The following is a 26,696-nucleotide window of genomic DNA, read 5'->3' on the forward strand; positions in this document are numbered from 1 at the left end:
AGTGGTTGGCCGGGCCCTGATGGGGATCTTCTCCCGGGTAGGCTTCCCCCGAGAAGTCGTCAGCGACCGAGGTACGAACTTCATATCGAAGTACATGAAGTCCCTCTGGCAACAATGCGGGGTCACCTACAGATTCACGACCCCCTATCACCCCCAAGGAAACGGACTAGTGGAGCGGTTCAACCGCACTCTCAAAGGGATGATTGGGGGATTGGAAGAGCCTCTCCGTCGCCAGTGGGATGTACTGCTCCCGTGCCTCCTCTTCGCCTACCGAGAAGTACCCCAGAAGTCCCTCGGCTTTAGCCCCTTTGAACTCCTATACGGACACCCTGTGCGAGGGCCCCTCAGCCTCGTGAAGGAGGGCTGGGAGTTGGCCCCCCTAACGACCCCTCCAGACGTCTTCAAATACCTCCTGGCCTTACGAAACCAGACCCGGCGCTTCAGGGAGATTGCCAAGGCGAACCTCGAGGCCAGCCAGGAAGACATGAAGAGGTGGTATGACCACAATGCCTCCTCCGTGGAATTCGAGCCGGGGCAGCAAGTATGGGTAATGTCCCCCACCGAACCGTGTGCCCTGCAAGATAAGTGGACGGGGCCCTTCAAAGTGGTCGAGCGCAAAAGCCCCGTCACTTATCTCATCGACCTGGGGACCTCCCGGAACCCCCTTCGGGTCCTCCACACCAACCGGCTCAAACCGCACTTTGTGCGCTCCGAACTAAGCCTCTTGATGGCTACGGACAGTGGCACAGAAGAAGACTCCGAGCCCCTCCCGGATCTCCTGCAGACTCAAGAGAAGGACGGGTCCGTGGATGGGGTCCGGCTCTCTGACGCCCTCACTACGGAGCAACGACAGGACTGCCGGGACCTCCTGCTGCAGTTCGCTGCCCTGTTCTCCCTCACCCCCGGGGTCACCCCCTGGTGTTTGCACGACGTAGACACCGGGGACAGTCCCCCTGTCCGGCACCGGGCCTACCGCGTACCAGATCGGGTACGGGCCTGCATACAGGAGGAAGTGGCCAAGATGCTCACGATCGGGGTCATCGAGCCCTCGGACAGTCCCTGGTCCAGTCCGGTCGTACTAGTCCCCAAAGCCGCTGCCCCCGGCACCGCACCTGAACTGAGATTCTGCGTCGACTACCGGGGCTTGAACGCTGTCACCCGGACCGACGCTCATCCCATCCCCCGAGCAGACGAGCTGATCGACCGGCTGGGGGCCGCCCGCTACCTTAGTATCTTCGACCTAACGGCGGGCTACTGGCAAATCGGCCTCACACCCAGGGCTCAGGAACGGTCGGCCTTCTCCACCCCCGATGGCCACTATCAATTTAAGGTCATGCCCTTTGGCATGAAGAATGCCCCCGCCACGTTCCAACGCCTTGTGAACCAGGTCTTGGCGGGGCTTGAAGAATTCAGCGCTGCCTACCTGGACGATATCGCTGTGTACAGCCGCCACTGGTCCGACCACCTCCGTCACCTCCAAGAGGTCCTACAAGCCCTCCAGCGGGCCGGCCTCACCATTAAGGCCGGCAAGTGCCAGATTGGCCAAGGGTCTGTGACCTACCTTGGGCACCAAGTGGGGAGCGGGCTGGTGGCCCCCCTACAACTTAAGATTGCTGCCATCCAGTCCTGGCAGCCCCCCGTCACCCAGACCGAGGTCCGAGCCTTCTTGGGGCTCACCGGCTACTACCGGCGGTTCGTGAAGGAATACGGCAGCATCGTGGGGCCCCTCACGGGTCTCACATCCAAGAACCAGCCAAAGCGGGTCAATTGGACTCCTGACTGTCAAGCGGCCTTCGAGGAGTTGAAGGCCGCCCTGTGCACCGCCCCGGTGCTCCAGGCCCCCGATTACAGTCGGGAGTTTGTGGTGCAGACCGACGCCTCCGACCACGGCATCGGAGCCGTCCTCTCTCAGTTGAACCCCGAAGGTCAGGACCAGCCGGTGGCCTTCATCAGTCGACGTCTCCTGGCCCGAGAACAGCGTTGGAGCACCATCGAGAGGGAAGCCTTCGCAGTGGTGTGGGCCCTCAAAAAGCTCCGGCCCTATCTCTTCGGTACCCACTTCCGGGTACAGACCGACCATCGACCCCTGCAATGGCTGATGCAGATGCGGGGGGAGAACCCAAAACTCTTGCGCTGGTCCATTTCCCTGCAGGGAATGGACTTCACTGTGGAGCACCGACCGGGCCGAGACCACGCCAACGCGGATGGCCTGTCCCGCTTTTTCCGCCTCGACGAAGAGAGTCCCCAAGGGGATGGGTGACTCTCCCCGCCTTCAGCTGGGGGGGACGCATGTTGGACAGGCCTCACAGACGGCTCGCGCCCTCCCCGCTCGACAAGGCCAGGACTCCGGGCCACCTGGCATAACCCCGCGACCAGCACCTGTACCCTGTCCCCCGACGGACCCTCTGCCCTCGGACCCCTACTCATCACGGGGTCCAGCCCCACCGGCTTTCCCGGCCGGGTCAAGCCGCCATCTTGGACCCTGTACCACGCGGCCGCCTGGCCTCCCCTCGACCCTAACCCCGGGCCTGGCCGGCCCCGACATCCCGGCACCACTATCCACCCAGGAGGTGAGCGGACCACTTGGCAGGTCAATGGGAGACCGAAGTGTCAAGGGCTCTCCCCCGCCAGGTGCCGATCGCTCCCAGCTCCCCCAGGCACTGGCTCCACCCCCTGCTGGGTGTCTGGACACCTTCATCCCGGACCCTCCGACCTCCAAGTGCGAGGGTCCGGACATCAAAGGGCGCCAGACCTATAACTGGGGCAGCTCCGGAGCAGGAAGGCAGTTGTATCCTGGAGTCGAGAGACACCGAGTGAACTCAACCCTGACGGTCTACTGGCGCTGCCGTAGCCCGCTCTTGTGAACCATCGCCCTGCCTGCTGGCGCTGCCGCGGCCTTCTGCAACCTTCACCTTCCTGGGACCTGCTGGCGCTGCCGCGGCCCGTTGTACCGACCACCCTCACCGGGACCTGCTGGCGCTGCCGCGGCCCTCTGCAACCTTCATCTTCCTGGGACCTGCTGGCGCTGCCGCGGCCCGTTGTAATGACCATCCTCACCGGGACCTGCTGGTGCTGCCGCGGCCCGTTGTATCGACCATCCGCACCGGGACCTGCTGGCGCTGCCGCGGCCCATACCACCTAACCACCAAGCTCGAGGATTGTGAGCTCATCACCATCTCATCCGAATTACCTGATTGGTAAATAGACTGTCCCGCTACCCCCTTCCCTACCTTACGAGACTCTAATCGAGGGGACCCCTGAGTCCAGACCTCCTTGTACCATTTTACCGTACCTTAAATAAGTGCCTATAAAGATCACTGAACCTTATCCGTGTGTGGTATTTGTCTGTGGGGGGGAAGTTACTTGTCTGTACGATCGCTGGAGACGGCTCTCCCCGGAGACCTCTCCTCCTGACCCCGGCCGACCCTCCCGGTCCGTCTACCTTTTCTAACAGTGTCATGCTTCATCATAGGGGTCTTCCCGTCCCGCTGCGGGACGGGGCGTGCTGCGACCTACGACTACGTGGGAGCACTTTTGATGAAGTACTATGTGTGGTGTAAAGGGAGGGTCTATTGTAGTTGTGAATATATGTGTGTTAAAAAGCAACTGGCCCAAGGAGACTGAAAAAAACTTTAATTAGTCCCAAGAGGGCTGGAGCTATTAAAAACAAAAGTGCGGAGTTTGCCTACGTAATGTGTGGTTACTCCTTGTGGGTCAACATGTCTTTCGTTTTTCAACCACTTTTCTCACTTGGAATACTATTAACTTTTCACGATTAGGCATAGAGTGTGTGTTTTCTGTTCTGTAGTGTCTTGTACTGTCCTTCCTTTTACAGGTCACTGCACCCCTTCCAGATAACGCTAATATTACAGCTGAAGCACGCAATCTAAGTCACATTGCGCAGTTTTTATGTTTTTCTATATTTACAGGTACTACGATCTCCTACTAAGGAACTTTATTCAGTATTCCTTTTTTTCCTTGTTTTGCAGATTCACATACATACGATTAGGTATTGTATATACGTGCACCATTTATTGCATCTGTTTCACTTTTGTATATTACTAAGCACACGCTCCTATTTGGGAGGGATCTTTTTGTCCTGTCCTGATGAAGATGCTCCGCATCGAAACATGTTGACCCACAAGGAGTAACCACACATTACGTAGGCAAACTCCGCACTTTTGTTTTTAATAGCTCCAGCCCTCTTGGGACTAATTAAAGTTTTTTTCAGTCTCCTTGGGCCAGTTGCTTTTTAACACACATATATTCACAACTACAATAGACCCTCCCTTTACACCACACTTAGTACTTCATCAAAAGTGCTCCCACGTAGTCGTAGGTCGCAGCACGCCCCGTCCCGCAGCGGGACGGGAAGACCCCTATGATGAAGCATGACACCATGGGCCATTCTTGGTGTGTGAGGGGTATTTAAACAACACTGAGTGTGCCCTAACACATTTAGGGACACTCACTTACCATTATCCCCCCTTTTTTTCAGTTTCCCCAGTACCTTCTTTTCAAGGTGGATCCTTTTGTTTATAACTGATACTAAAGTGGAGGACGTATCCACCTTAGCGCCTACGTAGGCCCTACCTCTACACTCCCTAATCTTGTTATATTTAGGTGTTTTAGAAAGGGACAGTGGGCTCAGGTGTGTCTCCTGCAGCATAGGGACAGGGTGCATGGAGTGTTTTAGAAAGGGGCAGTGGGCTCAAGAGTGCCTCCTGCAGCATAGGGACAGGGTGCATGGAGCTTTTTAGAAAGGGGCAGTGGGCTCCCATCAGGTGTCTCTCCTGCAGCATAGGGACAGGAGGCATGGAGTGTTTTAGAAAGGGGCAGTGGGCGCAGGTGTGTCTCCTGCGGCATAGAGACAGGAGGCATGGAGTGTTTTAGAAAGGGGCAGTGGGCTCAGGTGTGCCTCCTGCCGCATAGGGACAGGGGCATGGAGCGTTTGGCGCACCGGAGAGCCGCGGTCCTTTAGATACGGTGCAAGAGGCCATGAACGTTCCATGACGTGGCCGTGAAGTGCATGATCGCGTAGGGGATGTATGTTACAGATGTCTGTCTGGGTCCATGTATGTTATATTAGTTTCAGGGACGTCTTACATTTTCTCTGTGTAAAGGTCCCACCACCTGCTCCGTAGATAAGTAAAAAGTTGCTGTCACGTGTTTATGCCCCATAGACTTATACAGCACAGGGATTCCAAGCTCAGCCGAAACTGTGACTTAGCGTGCACCATTAAACCCGTTGCAGTGTGTTTGTCGACAAGACTGTCATAAGACAAGGAACGTACAAGGATGCGCGTCACTGAGGTAAACACAATTTTGCTGCTGGTGCGCTCCCCATCTACGAAGAAAAGGGCAGTTTTGGGGCCTCCCCTTTATAACCGGCTCCATGCGCCGGCCCTGCCGGAAGCAGAGTGCGAGAGTTTCTCCCGCTTTGGTTAGGGTTAGGAGACACCCCCCCCCCCCCCTGGTTTTTCCAGCCCCCCCCCCCCCCCCTCCTTCCCTAAGGAGTTGGGGCAATCAGTGGATTTTAGTCTGCCATACTGCTTTCTCTGTATTTATATCCGAAAAAGAAGGACCCCTTCTGAGCCCAAAAGCTTCCACAGCTCGGGACCTCGCCTTTCCCGCTCAATACAATAAACTCCCTATGGTTTTAGGGGTGCTCTTTGGAGGTTACAGGGTTGGGCTTCGGTTCTGATATCACCCACCATTCTAAATGTAGCGCTTTGATAAGGGGTTTTCTGAATAGGGTGTCTGGATGGGAGTGTTAGGGTGTGTGTGTGGATGGAGCTGTGAATGTGTGTGAAGGGAGTGTTTAGAATGATGGGTGTGTGGAACAGGGAGTGTAAAGGGGTGCTTGGATGGTGTGAAGGGTGTGGTGGATAGGGAATGACAGGTGTCTGAAGGGGTGTGTGAAGGGGGGTGTATGAAGGGGGTGTGTAAACGGGTACTTGGATGGTGTGAAGGGGGTGGTGGCTGGGGGAACGACAGATGTGTAAAGAGGTGTCTGAAGGGATGTCTGAAGGAGGTTTCTGGAGGGTGGGTGTGCCGGGGGTGTGAAAGAGAGCTGTGCGAGAGACTGGACACGAGGTGAGGCGAGGTCTGCCCCTGCCCTCCCCTGCCCCTGCTCCTGCCCAGCCCCCGGGGTGAGCTGAGGATGGCAGCAGCAGGCAGCACGCCAGGCCTGGCTCCGGGCCCGCAGACGGCCCCCCAGGTCAGGTCTGCATTTCTGCTGACCGACCGCCGAGCCGTGAGATCATGGCTTTCCAGAAGCTTCGGCTAATGCCCCCTTTCAAAGGGCTCCGTATAAATACAGGCCCCTACGGGCTTCGGCACGGCAGCCCAGGCCTCAGCACCGTGCAGCCCTCAGCCCAGGCCTCAGCACCCTGCAGCCCTCATCCAGGCCCCAGCTCCCTGCAGCCCTCAGCCCAAGCCTCGACCCTCCTCTGGTGACCGCACACGCTCCCTCGCCTCTAGCTGCTAGTATGGACGTCACCATCCAGCACCCATGGTTCAAGCGGACACTGGGACCCTTCTACCCTGGCCGACTCTTCGACCAGTTCTTCGGGGATGGCCTCTTCGACTACGAGCTCCTTCCCTTCTTCTCCTCCACCGTCAGTCCCTACTACCGCCAGTCCATGTTCCGCAACTACCTTGACTCTGGCATATCCGAGGTGAGTGATGGGGCCTTCTCCCGCTCTGGGGAAGAGAAGCTTCGGGTTGGAACTTAGAGACTTATTACTTTAAGGGTGGTGGACCTACCAGAGAACTGGGAGACTTCCTACCTCCAGGGTGGAGGGTGGTGGACCTACCAGGGAACTGGGAGACATCCTACCTCCAGGGTGGTGGACCTACCAGAGAACTGGGAGACTTCCTACCTCCAGGGTGGTGGACCTACCAGAGAACATGGAGACTTCCTACCTACAGGGGGGTGGACCTACCAGAGAACTGGGAGACTTCCCACCTACAGGGTGGTGGACCTACCAGAGAACTGGGAGACTTCCTACCTACAGGGTGGTGGACCTACCAGAGAACTGGGAGACTTCCTACCTCCAGGGTGGAGGGTGGTGGACCTACCAGAGAACTGGGAGACTTCCTACCTACAGGGGGGTGGACCTACCAGAGAACTGGGAGACTTCTTACCTACAGGGTGGAGGGTGGTGGACCTACCAGGGAACTGGGAGACTTCCTACCTCCAGGGTGGTGGACCTACCAGAGAACTGGGAGACTTCCTACCTCCAGGGTGGAGGGTGGTGGACCTACCAGGGAACTGGGAGACTTCATACCTCCAGGGTGGTGGACCTACCAGGGAACTGGGAGACTTCCTACCTCCAGGGTGGTGGACCTACCAGAGAACTGGGAGACTTCCTACCTACAGGGTGGTGGACCTACCAGAGAACTGGGAGACTTCCTACCTCCAGGGTGGAGGGTGGTGGACCTACCAGGGAACTGGGAGACTTCCTACCTCCAGGGTGGTGGACCTACCAGGGAACTGGGAGACTTCCTACCTCCAGGGTGGTGGACCTACCAGAGAACTGGGAGACTTCCTACCTACAGGGTGGTGGACCTACCAGAGAACTGGGAGACTTCCTACCTCCAGGGTGGAGGGTGGTGGACCTACCAGGGAACTGGGAGACTTCCTACCTCCAGGGTGGTGGACCTACCAGAGAACTGGGAGACTTCCTACCTCAAGGGTGGTGGACCTACCAGAGAACTGGGAGACATCCTACCTCAAGGGTGGTGGACCTACCAGAGAACTGGGAGACATCCTACCTCCAGGGTGGTGGAGCTACCAGAGAACTGGGAGACTTCCTACCTCCAGGGTGGTGGACCTACCGGAGAACTGGGAGACTTCCTACCTCCAGGGTGGAGGGTGGTGGACCTACCAGGGAACTGGGAGACTTCCTACCTCTAGGGTGGTGGACCTACCAGAGAACTGGGAGACTTCTTACCTCCAGGGTGGAGGGTGGTGGACCTACCAGGGAACTGGGAGACATCCTACCTCCAGGGTGGTGGACCTACCAGGGAACTGGGAGACAGTCTCCTACCTCCAGGGTAGTGGACCTACCAGAGAACTGGGAGACTTCCTACCTCCAGTGTGGTGGACCTACCAGAGAACTGGGAGACTTCCTTCCTCAAGGGTGGTGGACCTACAAGTGATCTAGAAGACTTCTTTCCTCAAGGGTGGTGGACCTACCAGAGAACTAAGGAGACATCCTACCTCCAGAGTGGTGGACCTACCAGAGAACTAGGAGACTTCCTTCCTCAAGGGTGGTGGACCTACCAGGGAACTGGGAGACATCCTACCTCCAGGGTGATGGACCTACAAGAGAACTGGGAGATATCCTACCTCCAGGGTGGTGGACCTACCAGAGAACTGGGAGACTTCCTACTTCAAGGGTGGTGGACCTACCAGAGAATTGGGAGACATCCTACCTCCAGGGTAGTGAACCTACCAGAGAGCTAGGAGACTTCCTTCCTCAAGGGTGGTGTGCCTACGGTAGACCAGAGAACTGGGAGACTTCCTTCCTCTAGGGTGGTGTGTCTGCTGAAGAACTGGAAGACATCCTACAACAAGGGTGGTGTGTCTATTGGAGAACTAGGAGACATCCTTCCTCACGGGTGGTGGACCTACCAGGGATCTGGGAGACTTTCTGCCTCAAGGGTGGTGTGCCTTCTGGAGAACTGGGAGACGTCCTGCCTCAAGGGTGCTGGGCCTTCCAGGAAACTGGGAGACATCCTACCTCAAGGGTGGTGTGTCTCCTGGAGAACTGGGAAGCATCCTACCTCAAGGGTGGTGGGCCAACAAGGGAACTGGGAAACATCCTACCTTCAGGGTGCTGGACCTACCAGAGAACTGGGAGACTTCTTTCCTCAAGGGTGGTGGACCTATCAGAGAACTAGGAGGCTTCCTTCCTTAAGGGTGGTGTGTCTACTGTAGACCAGAGAACTGGGAGACTTCCTACCTCAAGGGTGGTGTGTCTATTGGAGAACTAGGAGACATCCTTCCTCACGGGTGGCGGACCTACCAGGGATCTGGAAGACTCCCTACCTCAAGGGTGGTGTGTCTACTGGAGAACTGGGTGACGTCCTACCTCAAGTGTTGTGGGCCTACAAAGGAACTGGAAGACTTCCTACCTCAATGGTGGTGAGCCTACCAGAGAACTGGGAAACTACCCGAAGGGCAGTACAAAGAACGAACTGGGAGACTTCCTACCTCAACGGTGTTGGGTCTCCGGATAAATGGAGAGACTTCCTACCTTTACAGTGGCAGGCCCTACCAAGGAACTTGAAGACTTTCTACGTCATGGGTGGTGGAACTAGGTGACTTCCGATCTTAAGTGTGGCGGCCCTACCAATAAACTGGGAGACGTCCAAGACTCCTCCAACCTCATGGGCGGAGACTTCCTATCTCAAGGGTGGTGGACCGACCTAGGAAGTGGGAGAGGTCCTACCTAAAGGACGCGCAGATGGGGGAACGGGAAGGCTTCCTGTCAAAGCTGGTTCAAGTGAGGACCGTGGGCCTGAGACAATACAGGTCCTGTCAATGACAGTGGGTCTAGAGAGAAAACCTGGAGACCTAATTCCTCAAGACTGGTGAGTAAAGCAGAGAACAGGAGCGGCTTTCTGTCAGGGACAGTGGGTCCAGGAGGGAGCATGTTGACTTCCTATGTAGGATGGTGAAGCTAGGGTGCTTAACAGAGAGGCTTGAAGTCAAGATGGCAGACGGCGAGGGAATCATAAGGTCGCCCGATAGATCTGGTGGACTTCTTGCACGGGTGGATGACCAGAGAGCCCACAGGTGGGTTGCAGCGCTCTATAAATGTTTGATTGATTAAGAGAGGAACTGGAAGGCTTTCTGTGAGGGTAGGCAGGCCTTCGGGGAACTTGGAGACTTCATGACAGGACAGAGGCAGAACCTAGAGACACCCGATCAAAGACAGTGGCCAAGGAGAGAACCAATAGAATTTTGCCGCCAGTGAAGGTAGACATGGAGGGTGGTCTAGGGAGACTGCCTGCGGAGGGAAGCAGCCATCTGACGACCAGGGTTGTGTTCCTAGTACGAGCAGCCTAGACTAGGGTGGACAGTCCATGCCAAGCGACCTTCAGTGCAAGGATGGCAGGCCAGGTTGGGACCCGGCTAGTCTTTCTGACAAGATGAGGGTTGTAGAGAAGGACGGTGTCCGGGGAGGGGAGTGACTTGGAGACATCCTGTCGATGAAGGTTGCACATTGTGAGTGCTGGTGCCCTGGGGAGCCTGGGAGACATGCTGTCAATGCTGGGATTCCAATAATAATTAGGACCTTAATGATTAAGAGTGGGCCCCAAGAAGTCAATAGGCTAGGAACCACCACTTCAGAGCACTTCCGTGTGCTGAAAGACCTCTGGCAGACACACATGCAAGGTGGGTAGGGCTGGGGCACCCATCTGCCTGGCATGTCGGTCACATGCCAGGCAGATGTGATGAAACCAACGTTCTTGGCTTGTTAGTTGGGTCGGTGGGCCCTGAGTCGGGTCAGCAGTGTCTGTGTCCATTTTTCTCACCGTGCACCAAGAATAAAAGACAAAACGGTGATCTTTGGTGTAAAACAGAAGAGAGAGGCAGCGATGTAGATCTGATGGCTGGATTTCAAAATGTGAAACCAGAGAACCAGGAGTCAATACCGGCTTCCCTGCTTCTACAAATTGTGTGAGCCTAGGAAAACATTTTATTTCACTGAACCTCTTTATTTTCACATATGATGGCACTTTAAAGGCTTGAGTTCAGGCTGTGCTCCGTACAGGCAGCTCATGTGTTTGATTGAAAGAAGTATAATGTTACTCCATCCATAATAAAAATCTAGGTCATGTTGAGGGTTTTCACGGCTACTGACATGTATCTTAGTTCAATAATGGAATTGTCGGCGAGGCATTAATGTCTCTAAGTTTATGCTGAAAAACTATCACTTTTAATAAATGTCTGTCTATGCAGTGATCACATCTGATGTACTGAGGTAAAGTGCTTCTGCATGTTAAAGAAATACACTGTTTTGAATTTGAAAGAAACTGTATCTATCATTTTTTACATTATATTCGTTGCACAATCTACATGCCAAATGTTTTGCTGGCTTGGCTCGTCCATACACTCACAGAGCCTAGCCTGACCCTTGACTCATCTATAGACTCAAAGAGCCAAGCCCGACCCGTGGCTCGTCCATAGACTCACGGAGCCAAGCCCGACCCGTGGCTCATCCCTACACTCACAGAGCCAAGCCTGACCCATGGCTCATCCCTAGACTCACAGAGCCAAGCCTGACCCGTGGCTCATCCCTAGACTCACAGAGCCAAACTCAACCCTTGGCTCGTCCATAGACTCAAAGAGCCAAGCCCGATCCTTGGCTCATCCATACAATCACAGAGCCAAGCCCGACCCGTGGCTCATCCATAAACACACAGAGCCAAGCCTGACCCGTGGCTCATCCCTAGACTCACAGAGCCAAGCCTGACCCGTGGCTCATCCATAAACACACAGAGCCAAGCCTGACCCGTGGCTCATCCCTAGACTTAAAGAGCCAAGCCCGACCTGTGGCTCGTCCAGACACTCACAGAGCCAAGCCTGTCCCTTGACTCGTCTATAGACACACAGAGCCAAGCCTGACCCGTGGCTCATCCATACACTCACAGGGCCAAGCCCGACCCTTGACTCGTCCATAAACTCACAGAGCCACTATGGACCCTTGGCTCGTCCATAGACTCACAGAGCCAAGCCTGACCCATGGCTCATCCCTAGACTCACAGAGCCAAGCCTGACCCGTGGCTCATCCCTAGACTCACAGAGCCAAACTCAACCCTTGGCTCGTCCATAGACTCAAAGAGCCAAGCCCGATCCTTGGCTCATCCATACAATCACAGAGCCAAGCCCGACCCGTGGCTCATCCATAAACACACAGAGCCAAGCCTGACCCGTGGCTCATCCCTAGACTCACAGAGCCAAGCCTGACCCGTGGCTCATCCATAAACACACAGAGCCAAGCCTGACCCGTGGCTCATCCCTAGACTTAAAGAGCCAAGCCCAACCTGTGGCTCGTCCAGACACTCACAGAGCCAAGCCTGTCCCTTGACTCGTCTATAGACACACAGAGCCAAGCCTGACCCGTGGCTCATCCATACACTCACAGGGCCAAGCCCGACCCTTGACTCGTCCATAAACTCACAGAGCCACTATGGACCCTTGGCTCGTCCATAGACTCACAGAGCCAAGCCTGACCCGTGGCTCATCCCTAGACTCACAGAGCCAAACTCAACCCTTGGCTCGTCCATAGACTCAAAGAGCCAAGCCCGACCCTTGGCTCATCCATACACTAACAGAGCCAAGCCCGACCCGTGGCTCATCCATAAACACACAGAGCCAAGCCTGACCCGTGTCTCATCCCTAGACTCAAAGAGCCAAGCCCAACCTGTGGCTCGTCCAGACACTCACTGAGCCAAGCCTGACCCTTGACTCGTCTATAGACACACAGAGCCAAGCCTGACCCATGGCTCATCCATACACTCACAGGGCCAAGCCTGACCCTTGACTCGTCTATAGACACACAGAGCCAAGCCTGACCCATGGCTCATCCATACACTCACAGGGCCAATCCTGACCCTTGACTCGTCTATAGACACACAGAGCCAAGCCTGACCCATGGCTCATCCATACACTCACAGGGCCAAGCCCGACCCTTGACTCGTCACTATGGACCCTTGGCTCGTCCATAGACTCACAGAGCCAAGCCTGACCCGTGGCTCATCCCTAGACTCACAGAGCCAAGCCTGACCCGTGGCTCATCCCTAGACTCACAGAGCCAAGCCTAACCCGTGGCTCATCCATAGACTCACAGAGCCAAGCCCGACCCGTGGCTCATCCATAGACTCACAGAGCCAAGCCCGACCCTTGGCTCGTCCATAGACTCACAGAGCCAAGCCCGACCCTTGGCTCATCCATAGACTCACAGAGCCAAGCCTGACCCGTGGCTCATCCCTAGACTCACAGAGCCAAGCCTGACCCTTGGCTCATCCCTAGACTTAAAGAGCCAAGCCCGACCCTTGGCTCATCCCTAGACTTAAAGAGCCAAGCCCGACCCTTGGCTCGTCCATAGACTCACAGAGCCAAGCCCGACCCGTGGCTCATCCCTAGACTCACAGAGCCAAGCCTGACCCTTGGCTCATCCCTAGACTCACAGAGCCAAGCCCGACCCTTGGCTCGTCCATAGACTCACAGAGCCAAGCCCGACCCGTGGCTTGTCCATAGACTCACAGGGCCAAGCCCGACCCTTGGCTCATCCATAGACTCACAGAGCCAAGCCCGACCCGTGGCTCGTCCATAGACTCACAGAGCCAAGCCCGACCCGTGGCTCATCCCCAGACTCACAGAGCCAAGCCTGACCCTTGGCTCATCCCTAGACTCAAAGAGCCAAACTCAACCCTTGGCTCGTCCATAGACTCACAGAGCCAAACTCAACCCTTGGCTCATCCATAGACTCACAGGGCCAAGCCCGACCCGTGGCTCGTCCATAGACTCACAGAGCCAAGCCCGACCCGTGGCTCATCCAAAGACACACAGAGCCAAGCCCGACCCGTGGCTCGTCCATAGACTCACAGAGCCTAGCCCGAACCGTGGCTCGTCCATAGACTCACAGAGCCAAGCCCGACCCGTGGCTCATCCCCAGACTCACAGAGCCAAGCCTGACCCTTGGCTCATCCCTAGACTCAAAGAGCCAAACTCAACCATTGGCTCGTCCATAGACTCACAGAGCCAAGCCCGACCCTTGGCTCATCCATAGACTCACAGAGCCAAGCCTGACCCGTGGCTCATCCATAGACTCACAGAGCCAAGCCCGACCCTTGGCTCATCCATAGACTCACAGAGCCAAGCCCGAACCGTGGCTCGTCCATAGACTCACAGAGCCAAGCCCGACCCGTGGCTTGTCCATAGACTCACAGGGCCAAGCCCGACCCTTGGCTCATCCATAGACTCACAGAGCCAAGCCCGACCCGTGGCTTGTCCATAGACTCACAGGGCCAAGCCCGACCCGTGGCTCGTCCATAGACTCACGGAGCCGAGCCCGACCCGTGGCTCATCCAAAGACACACAAAGCCAAGCCTGACCCTTGGCTCGGCTCGCCCGTTTGATTTGCTGGTACACCCACCTTAGTACATAGGGCCGTCAGTCACTTGATAAAATGATTTGTAAAAGGCGAGGACTAGAAATATGGAGCCTTGTAACAGACACCGATTTGACGACTCTACCCTCAAGGCTTCTCGTAGCAGAGGCAACGAAGAGTGCATGCAATGAAGTTTATTTAAAATAAGTGATACCAGGACAGGAAATGTAGGCCATTTTGCTGCACATGACCGTAGTGATGAGTTCTCAGGGAGACCTACCAGGCCCAGGTGGGACAAGCAGGGACATAGCAGGAGGGGGCGTTGGGGTGTGACACCCCCAAATACATTATTGAATTGGTAGTTGGGTCTGAGTGACCTGAGTCGGATTTGCTGTGTGTTTGTCGGTTTCTATCAACATTCTTATTTTGCTAAAAGATTTTAACTTGTTCATTTTTTGCAGTGGAAATCTGTATGTATAAAGTGACTGGTCTCTAAAAAATTATAAATCTGTATCCATCAAAGCACTCCTTGAAGGGAGCAAATTTACTGCTTTTTGGAACTAACAAACGTTGGCAGCAGTAGGCTTCGAGGCACACTACTGGCAATCAAACCCCCAGAGGGGGATGGGATGAATTCTTGCAAATAGTTTAACCAGTGGCATTCTCTCAGGTAGCATGCCAACCCATCCCTTTTGGCCCACTGTGCCACTCTAGACAGAGGCCCTCCTAATGCAAACAGTCCATCCCAAACCTGGGTCATTTCACCCCTCCACCCCTCCACCTCACAACCTGCAGTTTTGTTAGTTGGGAAATTTGAGATTCACCCCCGCATATCTCAATGACTAAACTATACCCCTGTCAATGACCATATAGAGGAACAGGGCCAAAGGCTGAGTTCCTTTATAAAGTTATGGAACTCTGAGTATTGCAGAATCCCATGTATTAATAGGGTAATCAACTCGCTTCACATTCGGTAACAGGTCCACAAACCCCGTATCATTTTAGAATCTGCTCCTCCACAACCAGAAGATACACCAATGAGCTGAATTTACACCTAGATCAATGCTTTTACCAATGGCATCATGCCTCTATCCAGAATGTATTGACCTCGCTGCAAGTTTAAGACCTGTGCCGGAAATCTGCACCACTTCCTCGCGTGGGGGAAAACAAGGAGTTAACGCAATCTGGGATTGGAGACCTTGAAAGTGGAATATTTAGTGATTGTAGTTGAGAAACATCTTTGTTGGTTGATGCACACTCCCAGAAGGCCCTTGGGCCTAAATGTCACTTCCTTTCTCTCTCCCTCTGGGCATTGTTAGGAATGTATTACTCAGGGTCACCTCCTCAAAGCATCTAAGTCCCATCGACTGACATCCGTGTGACTGTGCCTTGCGCACAGTAGAGGTGGGTGAGCCAACAGGTTTTACAGGGAGAGCCGAGCCAGAGCCGAGCCAAGGGTCTACCTTGGCTCTAAGAGCCTGTGCAGGAGTCGAGCCCTGAAAACAGTTGCCATGTAAGTGATGCAAACAATGTAAAATACAATGAAATCTCTTCAAAATTAAAACATATATATTTCGTTTACAGGCGGAACCTCAGTACATCAGATTATATCACTGCATTCAGAACTATTTATTATCATTTAAAATGTTTACACATCAATTTAAAAAGATTCCTGCCCTGCCCTCTTCACAATGCCAAAAATTAACTAACAGGTCAGTCCGCTGTTATGTGGACCCGATATTTGGTGTACATTTTTATTACAGACCGAGCAACACTACGGTCTATTAAACAAAACACACAAGGATTATGTGCAGCGCACATACTGGACACATGTTCGAAGATACTCTCATATGTGATAATGAAGAAAAAGGAGGCTCGTGAAATAAAATATTAGTGAAGGATCACACAATTTAGGTACGTGGCGAAGCCGGGTTTGATCCCAGGTTTTCTGGTTCCTCATTTTGTAGCTCAACTGCTAAATGAATATCTCTTTCTAGGGCCTTTGAAATAACCTTTTCGAGATTCTTCCATCCTTTATCCTTCCTTGATTCATCCCCAACCTCATCTTACTACTATGAGCTCTCAGATAACCCTTTGTAGACTCTCCCTGCTTCTAGCCCTCCTTTGACTCATCCCCAACCTCGTCTCACTACTATGAGCTCCCAGATAACCCTTTCTAGACTCTTCCCGCTTCTAGCCCTCCTTTGACTCATCCCCAGCCTCATCTTACTACTATGAGCTCCCAGATAACCCTTTGTAGACTCTCCCTGCTTCTAGCCCTCCTTTGACTCATCCCCAACCTCATCTTACTACTATGAGCTCCCAGATAACCCTTTCTAGACTCACCCTGCTTCTAGCCATCCTTTGACTCATCCCCAACCTCATCTTACTACTATGATCTCCCAGATAACCCTTTCTGGACTCTCCCTGCTTCTAGCCCTCCTTTGACTCATCCCCAACCTCATCTTACTACTATTAGCTCCCAGATAACCCTTTCTAGACTCTCCCTGCTTCTAGCCCTCCTTTGACTCATCCCCAACCTCATCTTACTACTATGAGCTCACAGATAACCCTTTCTAGACTCTCCCTGCTTCTAGCCCTCCTTTGACTCATCCCCAACCTCATCTTACTACTATGATCTCCCAGATAACCCCTTCTAGACTCTCCCTGCTTCTAGCCCTCCTTTGGTTCATCCCCAACCTCATCGTACTACTATGAGCTCCCAGATAACCCTTTCTGGACTCTCCCTGCTTCTAGCCCTCCTTTGACTCATCCCCAACCTCATCTTACTACTATGATCTCCCAGATAACCCTTTCTAGACTCTCCCTGGTTCTAGCCCTCCTTTGACTCATCCCCAACCTCATCTTACTGCTATGATCTCCCAGATAACCCTTTCTAGACTCCTCCCACTTCTAGCCCTCCTTTGACTCATCCCCAACCTCATCTTACTACTATGATCTCCCAGATAACCCTTTCTAGACTCTCCCTGGTTCTAGCCCTCCTTTGACTCATCCCCAACCTCATCTTACTGCTATGATTTCCCAGATAACCCTTTCTAGACTCCTCCCACTTCTAGCCCTCCTTTGACTCATCCCCAACCTCATCGTACTACTATGAGCTCCCAGATAACCCTTTCTAGACTCTTCCCGCTTCTAGCCCTCCTTTGACTCATCCCCAACCTCATCTTACTACTATGAGCTCCCAAATAACCCTTTCTAGACTCCTCCCACTTCTAGCCGTCCTTTGACTCATCCCCAACCTCATCTTACTACTATGATCTCCCAGATAACCCTTTCTAGACTCTTCCCGCTTCTAGCCCTCCTTTGACTCATCCCCAACCTCATCGTACTACTATGAGCTCCCAGATAACCCTTTCTAGACTCGTCCCTGCTTCTAGCCCTCCTTTGACTCATCCCCAACCTCATCTTACTACGAGCTCCCAAATAACACTTCCTAGACTGTTCCCTCCTGTATCCCTCCTTTGACTCATCCCCAACCTCATCTTACTACTATGAGCTCCCAGATAACCCTTTCTAGACTCCTCCCACTTCTAGCCCTCCTTTGACTCATCCCCAACCTCATCGTACTACTATGAGCTCCCAGATAACCCATTCTAGACTCTTCCCGCTTCTAGCCCTCCTTTGACTCATCCCCAACCTCATCGTACTACTATGAGCTCCCAGATAACCCTTTCTAGACTCTCCCTGCTTCTAGCCCTCCTTCAACTCATCCCCAACCTCATCGTACTACTATGAGCTCCCAGATAACCCTTTCTAGACTCTTCCTGCTTCTAGCCCTCCTTTGACTCATCCCCAACCTCATCTTACTTACTACTATGAGCTCCCAGATACCCCTTTCTAGACTCTTCCCGCTTCTAGCCCTCCTTTGACTCATCCCCAACCTCATCTTACTACGAGCTCCCAAATAACACTTCCTAGACTTTTCCCTCCTGTATCCCTTCCTTGATTCTTCCCAAACCTCATTTTACTATTATGATCTTTCTAATAACCCTTTCTAGACTCTTCCCTCCTGCATCCCTCCTTTGACTCATACCAAACCTCATCTTACTACTGTGATCACCCAAATAACACTTTCAGGACTCCTCCCTCCTCTAGCCCTCCTTTATCCTTTTAAATCCAACTAACAGACGCATATGTCTACCACCCAAATTACAAATTTGTATTTCTCTCTACTAATCCACCACTTTTCCTTTTTGGGTTCCGATTAGTGTGCTACTTGGCAAAAATAACTTCAATACCTCATCAGAGGTAGTAAGCACTATGTAAATACATTTACAATTACAATTACATCAAAGGTTACTGTTTTGTTTTTAATTCTTAGTGCATGAGGTTAGAATGTGGGTGCAGGCAGAAGACACACGATAGGCTCGACTCGCTTTGGGCTAAAGGTTCCAAGAGGACTTCGAGCTCAGCCAGAGCCAGGCATCTAGCTTCAGCCTGGCTACATCTTTCCCACTTCTAATTGGTGGAGATTAGAAGTGCAGACTCACTAATGCCTGTGGTTTAGTCAATCAATCAATCAATCAGCCATTTGTATCGAGCACTACTCACCCGTGAGAGTCTCAAGGCATTGAGGGGGGGGAAGCAGCTACTGCTCGAACAGCCAGGTCTTGAGGTGTCTCCTGAAGGTCAGCAGGTCCTGGGTCTGACGCAGATGGGTGGGGAGGGTGTTCCACATCTTAGTGGTGAGGTAGGAGAAGGATCTGCCGCCGGTGGTAGTTCTGTGTATGCGTGGGACGGTGGCGAGTGCGAGGTCGGCGGAGCGAAGCTGGCGATTTGGGGTGTAGAAGGTGAGACGCTTGTTGAGGTATGCTGGTCCGGCGTTGTGGAGTGCTTTGTGAGCATGGGTGAGGAGCTTGAAGGTGATCCTCTTGTTGACGGGGAGCCAGTGCAGGTCCTTCAGGTGGGCAGTGATGTGGGAGTGGCGGGGGATGCCGTGGACGAGGCATGCGGAGGCGTTCTGTATACGTTGCAGTCTTTTCTGGAGTTTGGCCGAGGTTCCAGTGTAGAGGGCGTTGCCGTAGTCCAGTCTGCTGCTCACAAGGGCGTGGGTGACCGTCTTTCTGGTTCTGGTGGGGATCCATCTGTAGATTTTGCGAAGCATGCGGAGAGTGTTGAAGCAGGAGGAGGAGACGGCGTTGACTTGTTGGGTCATTGAGAGTGATGAGTTCAGGATGAATCCCAGGTTGCGTGCGTGGTCGGTGGGCATCGGTGCGACTCCCAGGGCGGCTGACCACCAGGAATCGTCCCAGGCAGAGGGGGAGGAGCCAAGGATGAGGACCTCTGTCTTGTCTGAGTTCAGTTTCAGGTGACTGATCTCCATCCAGTCGGCGACGGCCTTCAGTCCTTTGTGGAGGTTCGTTTTGGCGGTGGCGGGGTCCTTGGTGAGTGAGAGGATCAGCTGGGTGTCGTCGGCGTAGGAGACGATGTTGAGGTTGTGCGAGCGGGCGATGTTGTCGAGTGGAGCCATGTAGACATTGAAAAGGGTAGGGCTGAGGGATGATCCTTGGGGCACGCCGCAGATGATCTTGGTGGCTTCTGAGCGGAATGGAGGGAGGCGGACTCTCTGGGTTCTGTCGGTGAGGAAGGAGGTGATCCAGCCCAGGGCCTTGTTGCTGATTCCTGCGTCATGGAGGCGTGTGCAGAGAGTGTGGTGTCAGACGGTGTCGAAGGCGGCCGAGAGGTCCAGGAGGATGAGGGCTGTGGTTTCGCCGTTGTCCGGCATGGTCCTGATGTCATCAGTGGCCGCAATGAGGGCAGTTTTTGGTGCTATGCTTGCTGCGGAATTCTGATTGGGACGGGTCCAGGATGTTGTTCTCCTCGAGGAAGTGGGACAGTTGCTTGTGGTCCTCAGGTATGCAGCTGTACATTAAATGTTGGAGTAATGTCTGATTGGGCATCATCTGTTTTGACGGAAAGGGTGTTTAACTTAAAATACTTTCTACAGGGTGTCCAGAGGTGGGCCCTTCCTCTTCCTGCATCTTCACTCGGCTGCTCTCAGGGTTTGACCTTGCGTGGTGACCTGCAGGTACCCCTGAGAGGTCTTTCTTGATCTTTCCTGTATGGTGCGAGGAGAGGCGAGGGTGTCAAGATTCTGAGTCATGCTGTGGTTCTGTTCTTATATGAGTATGTTAGCATGCTTGCTTGGAGCATGTGTAGTGTTTACATAGACTTTAGCACAATACTTTTGCTGTCTGTGGTGGTTGTAAGCGGTGCCATGCACAGGTTCAGTTTGCCAATGGTCCGGCTCTAGACCTGGTCCAGTGAGCGCAGTAAAAATGCAAGGAATCAATCAGTCATACACTGAGGGCGCCTGGGGACATATGTTCCATCCCTACACTTGGCCTCCTACCCTGAGGGCCTCTGACATAGATTACCTCTTTAAAGTTGTCCCTCCAGTGAGGGCCCCTAGATGTCTTTGCTCCACCCCTGGGCCTGGTCCCTACACTGAGGGTCTTTAGGGCATTAATGTCCCATCCCGACCCATGGCCCCTTCACTGACAGTACCAGGACGTGTTTAATCCAACCCGTAGGATTTATGTTCACACAGAGGATCCCTGGGTGGGCGTTTTCTATGCATAGTTTCCTACTTGTCCTGTTGGTGCCTGGAGACATATGTTATGTATATATATTTGGCCCTTGCACTGAGGGCTGCTTTGTCCCTACTCTGGGGGCACCAGGGTGTCACTGCACCCCCTCTAGGCCAGGTTCCCGTGGTCAGTGCTCTTGGTCCCATATGTTCCATTGCAAGGCCACTCTGGGCCTCTGCGTGCATACATTCCATTCCTAGGCTTGGCCCCTATGCTGGGGGCCCCTGGTCACATATGTTCCACCCTTAGGGTCTAATTGAGTGCCCATAGTCATGTATGTGCCATCCGTAGGGTCTAGCTGAGTGCCCGGGTCATGTATGCTTTACTCTCAGGCTCTAGCTGATGTCCCTGGTCACATATGTTCCATGAGGTCCCTGGTCCCATATGTTCCACACTTAGGCTCTAGCTGAGTGCCCATAGTTATGTATGTTCCATCCTTAGGCTCCAGTTGGGATTTTGGTGACATGTGTTCCACCCTTAGAATGTAGGTGAGCATCCAGGCCATGTATGTTCCACCCTTGGGCTCTAGCTGAGGTCCATGGTCACGCGTGTCCACCCTTGGGCTGTAGCTGAGGGCTCTAGTCATGTATGTTCCACCCTTGGGCTCTACCTGAAGTCCCTGGTCATGCATGTTCCACCCTTGGGCTCTACCTGAGGTCCCCGGTCACGTATGTTCCACCTTAAGCTATAGCTATGGACCCCAGTTAGGTTCTAGCTGAGGGCCCTGTTACTTTAGTTATGTTCCTCACTTAGGGTCCACCTGAGGACCCATGTATGTCCCACCCTTAGCCTCTAGCTGATGGCTCCAGTCATGTATGTTCCACCCTTGGGCTTTAGCTGAGGTCCATGATCACGTGTGTTCCACCCTTGGGCTGTAGCTGAGGGCTCTAGTCATGTATGTTCCACCCTTGGGCTCTACCTGAGGTCCCTGGTCATGCATGTTTCACCCTTGGGCTCTACCTGAGGTCCCTGGTCATATATGTTCCACCCTTGGGCTCTACCTGCTGTCCCTGGTCATGCATCTTCCACCCTTGGGCTCTACCTGAGGTCCCTGGTCACGCATGTTCCAACCTAGGGCTCTGCCTAAGGTCCCTGGTCATGCATGTTCCACCCTTGGGCTCTACCTGAGGTCCCTGGTCATGCATGTTCCACCCTTGGGCTCTACCTGAGGTCCCTGGTCACACATGTTCCACCTTAAGCTGTAGCTGTGGGTCCTAGTTAGGTTCTAGCTGAGGGCCCGTTACTTGTGTTCCTCCCTTAGGGTCCACCTGAGGACCCATGTATGTCCCACCCTTAGGCCCTACCTGAGGGCTGAGGAAAAGTCGGTCAGAACTTGACAGCAGGAATGGTCCCATGTCAGACAGGAGCTCATATTTGCCTGACTCTCTCCCCCCTTCCAAACTTCCATAAACGCTCTGGGCAAGGTAGTCAGGCCGCTCCACTCTGCACCCTGAAGTCAGGCAACAACTTTGGAACATGTGTCATTTACTCAATGTTTATAAAGTACCTCGTCTGTCATTGGCACTGGTGTCAGCAGAGTGACGTCATGATGGGTTCTGAACCTCTACTGTCATCTTGAACCTGCAGGTGAGGTCTGACCGCGACAAGTTTCAGATCTACCTGGATGTCAAGCACTTCTCGCCAGAAGACCTAAGTGTCAAGATCCTGGATGACTACGTGGAAATCCATGGAAAGCACAGCGACCGGCAGGTAGGAGACCATGCCTCTGAGTGAGCGCAGCAAGCACAATGAGTGACAGGCCAGAGGCCACGCCTCTGAGCAAGCGCAGTTAGCACACTGAGTGACAGGCCGAAGGCCACGCCTCTGAGCGAGCGCAGTAAGCACAATGAGTGACAGGCCAAAGGCCACGCCTCTGAGCGAGCGCAGTAAGCACAATGAGTGAAAGGCCAGAGGCCACACCTCTGAGCGAGCGCAGTAAGCACAATGAGTGACAGGCCAGAGGCCACACCTCTGAGCGAGCGCAGTAAGCACAATGAGTGTCAGGCCAGAGGCCACGCCTCTGAGCGAGCGCAGTAAGCACAATGAGTGACAGGCCAAAGGCCACGCCTCTGAGCGAGCGCAGTAAGCACAATGAGTGACAGGCCAGAGGCCACACCTCTGAGCGAGCGCAGTAAGCACAATGAGTGACAGGCCAGAGGCCACACCTCTGAGCGAGCGCAGTAAGCACAATGAGTGTCAGGCCAGAGGCCACGCCTCTGAGCGAGCGCAGTAAGCACAATGATTGTCAGGCCAGAGGCCACACTTCTGATCAAACGCAATAAGCACAATGAGTGACAGGCCAGAGACCACCCTCTGAGCGAGCACAGTAAGCACGTTGAGTGTCAGGCCAGAGGCCACACTTCTGATCAAACGCAATAAGCACAATGAGTGACAGGGCAGAGACCACCCTCTGAGCGAGCACAGTAAGCACATTGAGTGTCAGGCCAGAGGCCACACTTCTGATCAAACGCAATAAGCACAATGAGTGACAGGGCAGAGACCACCCTCTGAGCGAGCACAGTAAGCACGTTGAGTAACAGGTGGGAGGCCACGCCTCTAAGCGAGCGCAGTAAGCACATTGAGTGACTGGTTGGAGGCCACGCCTCTGAGCGAGCGCAGTAAGCACATTGAGTGACTGGTGGGAGGCCACACCCCTGAGCATGTGCAGCAAGAGCAACGAGTGGCAGGTAGAAGTCTAGGTCCCTTACCAGGGGTCTCAAGTGACAGGAAGGAGGACACACCAGCCACAGGTAGAGATCCATGGAAATCGCAGAGCACCAGGTAGTGCGGTAAGCACAGTGAGTGGCACGCAAGAGGCCAGGCAGCTGAGCAAACGCAGCATTCACTGCAAGCGCAGCAAAAGACAGGCTAGAGGTCTGGCTGTTGAGCAAGCTCAGTGAGCACAGATAGTGACAAGCTGGAGGTTAGGCCGCTGAGCAAGCACAGCAAGTGTACTGATGGAAGGCACGCTGCTGAGCAAGTGCAGTAATCACAGCAAGTAACAAGTAAGAGGCTAGGGTGCTGAGCAAAAGCGTTCTTTACACCTCGACCTCTGTAGTGATTTTTGACTTGTCTGACCTTTCTCATGGTTGCACTCCGACCATTTGTCTCCTTCATACTCTTTCTACCACCTCTGACACACTGTCTCTTCTTCTCCAGGATGATCATGGGTATGTCTCGCGAGAGTTCCACCGCCGCTATCGCCTGCCCGCCAGCGTGGACCAGTCCTCCATCACCTGCTCCCTATCCACTGATGGCATGATGACCTTCTCGGGCACCAAGATGCAGTCTAGCTTGGACTCCAGCCACGGCGAGAGGCCCATACCTGTATCGCGAGAGGAGAAGCCCACCTCTGCCCAATCCTCTTAGGCAGAGTAGATCACCACTCCCACCTCCGAGACGTGATGGAAGATGAGCGACAGGCCAGGGATAGGGGCAGGGGTGTATTTTGCGTGTTCTTTTGTGGAAAGGGGCAGCTGGGTGGAGTTGGGCAGAGACGGGGAGCAGTCCGGGGCCACCTTGGAAGCTTCAAATGAGGTGGGGTTTTATATACATCATGAGGGTAGGCCTGAAAAGTGGCCTACAAAAATGTTGACCGGTTAGCAGGAAGGTGGAATCCCCAGGACACTCAGCAGTTGTAGGATTGCTACCTCCAGAAAAAAAACTCTATGGAAAGAGGAAGCACATTAGGGGGGCTGTAGGATAGAGGTATGTGGGTGATGAACCACAGTCCTCTCTGTACATTGTCTAGGAAGTGAAGGGGCGTGTGGTATTGAATTGGCAGAGGGCATCAGATCTCCAGCCCAAAGCCATTACAAAAGACCCACAAGCAGGCAGCTCTGGTCCACCAAAAGGGAAAAGGAGCTTGCCCTTTTAAGACAACACCCTCATCCTGCCAGGGTTCAACCAAGTTCTGAAGCTTCTGAAGGCTCTTGGCTCTCCCCACCTGCCAGTATCTCACAACCATTGCGCCAACCTCTTGTAGTGAACCCCCAATCTGCTGCTATCTGCCAACTCCACTAGTGGCTGTCAATAAAGATTTGTCAAATGAAACACTCCTGTTGTGTTGTGTTTTTTTGTGCATTCCCTCCACTTGGCACCCACTGAGGTATCACACATTTATGAGTCAACCTTTCCACGTTGTCCTCTTCTGTCTCCTCCATTCCTGTGCTGTCCGGGCCATCTTTGTCAGCCTCATCCTCTTGTGTTTCATCCTGTCCCTGATTGTCTTCTTCTTAACATTCCTTTTCTATGTTTTGTGTGTCCATGCCACCTTTTCTCATGCCCTTCCATGTCCACCTCATATCTTCTCCTCTTCATTGTTGTCCTCGTCCATGCCGTCCTTTCTGCCTCATCCTCTTCCATGTCTGTCTCTTGTGTCTCTTGTGTTCTCCTCTTCCATCTTGTCCTCGTCCTTGCCGTCCTTTCTGTCTCATCCCCTTCCATGTCCACCTCATATCTTCTCCTCTTCATTGTTGTCCTCGTCCATGCCGGCCTTTCTGTCTCATCCTCTTCCATGTCTGTCTCTTGTGTCTCATGTGTTCTCCTCTTCCATCTTGTCCTTGTCCATGCTGTCCTTTCTGTCTCATCCTCTTCCATGTCTGTCTCTTGTGTTCTCTTCCATCTTGTCCTCGTCCATGCCGTCCTTTCTGTCTCATCCTCTTCCATGTCTGTCTCTTGTGTCTCTTGTGTTCTCCTCTTCCATCTTGTCCTCGTCCATGCCGTCCTTTCTGTCTCATCCTCTTCCATGTCTGTCTCTTGTGTTCTCCTCTTCCATCTTGTCCTCGTCCATGCCGTCCTTTCTGTCTCATCCTCTTCCATGTCTGTCTCTTGTGTCTCTTGTGTTCTCCTCTTCCATCTTGTCCTTGTCCATGCCGTCCTTTCTGTCTCATCCTCTTCCATGTCTGTCTCTTGTGTTCTCCTCTTCCATCTTGTCCTTGTCCATGCCGTCCTTTCTGTCTCATCCTCTTCCATGTCTGTCTCTTGTGTTCTCTTGTGTTCTCTTCCATCTTGTCCTCGTCCATGCCGTCCTTTCTGTCTCATCCTCTTCCATGTCTGTCTCTTGTGTCTCTTGTGTTCTCCTCTTCCATCTTCTCCTCGTCCATGCCGTCCTTTCTGTCTCATCCTCTTCCATGTCTGTCTCTTGTGTTCTCCTCTTCCATCTTGTCCTTGTCCATGCCATCCTTTCTGTCTCATCCTCTTCCATGTCTGTCTCTTGTGTCTCTTGTGTTCTCCTCTTCCATCTTGTCCTTGTCCATGCCGTCCTTTCTGTTTCATCCTCTTCCATGTCTGTCTCTTGTGTTCTCCTCTTCCATCTTGTCCTTGTCCATGCCATCCTTTCTGTCTCATCGTCTTCATGTCTGTCTCTTGTGTCTCTTGTGTTCTCCTCTTCCATCTTGTCCTTGTCCATGCCGTCCTTTCTGTCTCATCCTCTTCCATGTCTGTCTCTTGTGTTCTCCTCTTCCATCTTGTCCTCGTCCATGCCGTCCTTTCTGTCTCATCCTCTTCCATGTCTGTCTCGTGTGTTCTCTTCCATCTTGTCCTCGTCCATGCCGTCCTTTCTGTCTCATCCTCTTCCATGTCTGTCTCTTGTGTTCTCCTCTTCCATCTTGTCCTCGTCCATGACGTCCTTTCTGTCTCATCCTCTTCCATGTCTGTCTCTTGTGTCTCTTGTGTTCTCCTCTTCCATCTTGTCCTCGTCCATGCCATCCTTTGTGTCTCATCCTCTTCCATGTCTGTCTCTTGTGTCTCTTGTGTTCTCTTCCATCTTGTCCTCGTCCATGCCATCCTTTCTGTCTCATCCCCTTCCATGTCCACCTCATATCTTCTCCTCTTCATTGTTGTCCTCGTCCATGCCGTCCTTTCTGTCTCATCCACTTCCATGTCTGTCTCTTGTGTTCTCCTCTTCCATCTTGTCCTCGTCCATGCCGTCCTTTCTGTCTCATCCTCTTCC

At 53.4% G+C, this 26,696-nt stretch overlaps 1 protein-coding gene across 1 annotated transcript; it reads left to right on the top strand.

Moving 5' to 3' along the window:
• Positions 1 to 6,330: 6,330 nt before the first annotated feature.
• On the top strand, positions 6,331 to 24,796 carry CRYAA (crystallin alpha A). The gene is made up of 3 exons (XM_085620775.1): positions 6,331 to 6,680; positions 22,331 to 22,453; positions 23,903 to 24,796. The coding sequence occupies exons 1-3, from the start codon at positions 6,492 to 6,494 to the stop codon at positions 24,110 to 24,112; spliced, it is 522 nt and encodes a 173-aa protein (XP_085476901.1). The 5' UTR covers positions 6,331 to 6,491; the 3' UTR covers positions 24,113 to 24,796.
• Positions 24,797 to 26,696: the final 1,900 nt, after the last annotated feature.

The sequence above is a fragment of the Triturus cristatus genome, chromosome 8 (genome assembly GCF_964204655.1).
Source record: "Triturus cristatus chromosome 8, aTriCri1.1, whole genome shotgun sequence".
Taxonomy (NCBI): Eukaryota; Metazoa; Chordata; class Amphibia; order Caudata; family Salamandridae; genus Triturus; species Triturus cristatus.

Coding starts and splice junctions, on each gene's coding strand:
- CRYAA (XM_085620775.1), top strand. CDS start 6,492: ATGGACGTCACCATCCAGCACCCATGGTTCAAGCGGACACTGGGACCC. Junction 6,681..22,330: donor TTGACTCTGGCATATCCGAG/GTGAGTGATGGG, acceptor TTGAACCTGCAG/GTGAGGTCTGACCGCGACAA. Junction 22,454..23,902: donor GAAAGCACAGCGACCGGCAG/GTAGGAGACCAT, acceptor CTTCTTCTCCAG/GATGATCATGGGTATGTCTC.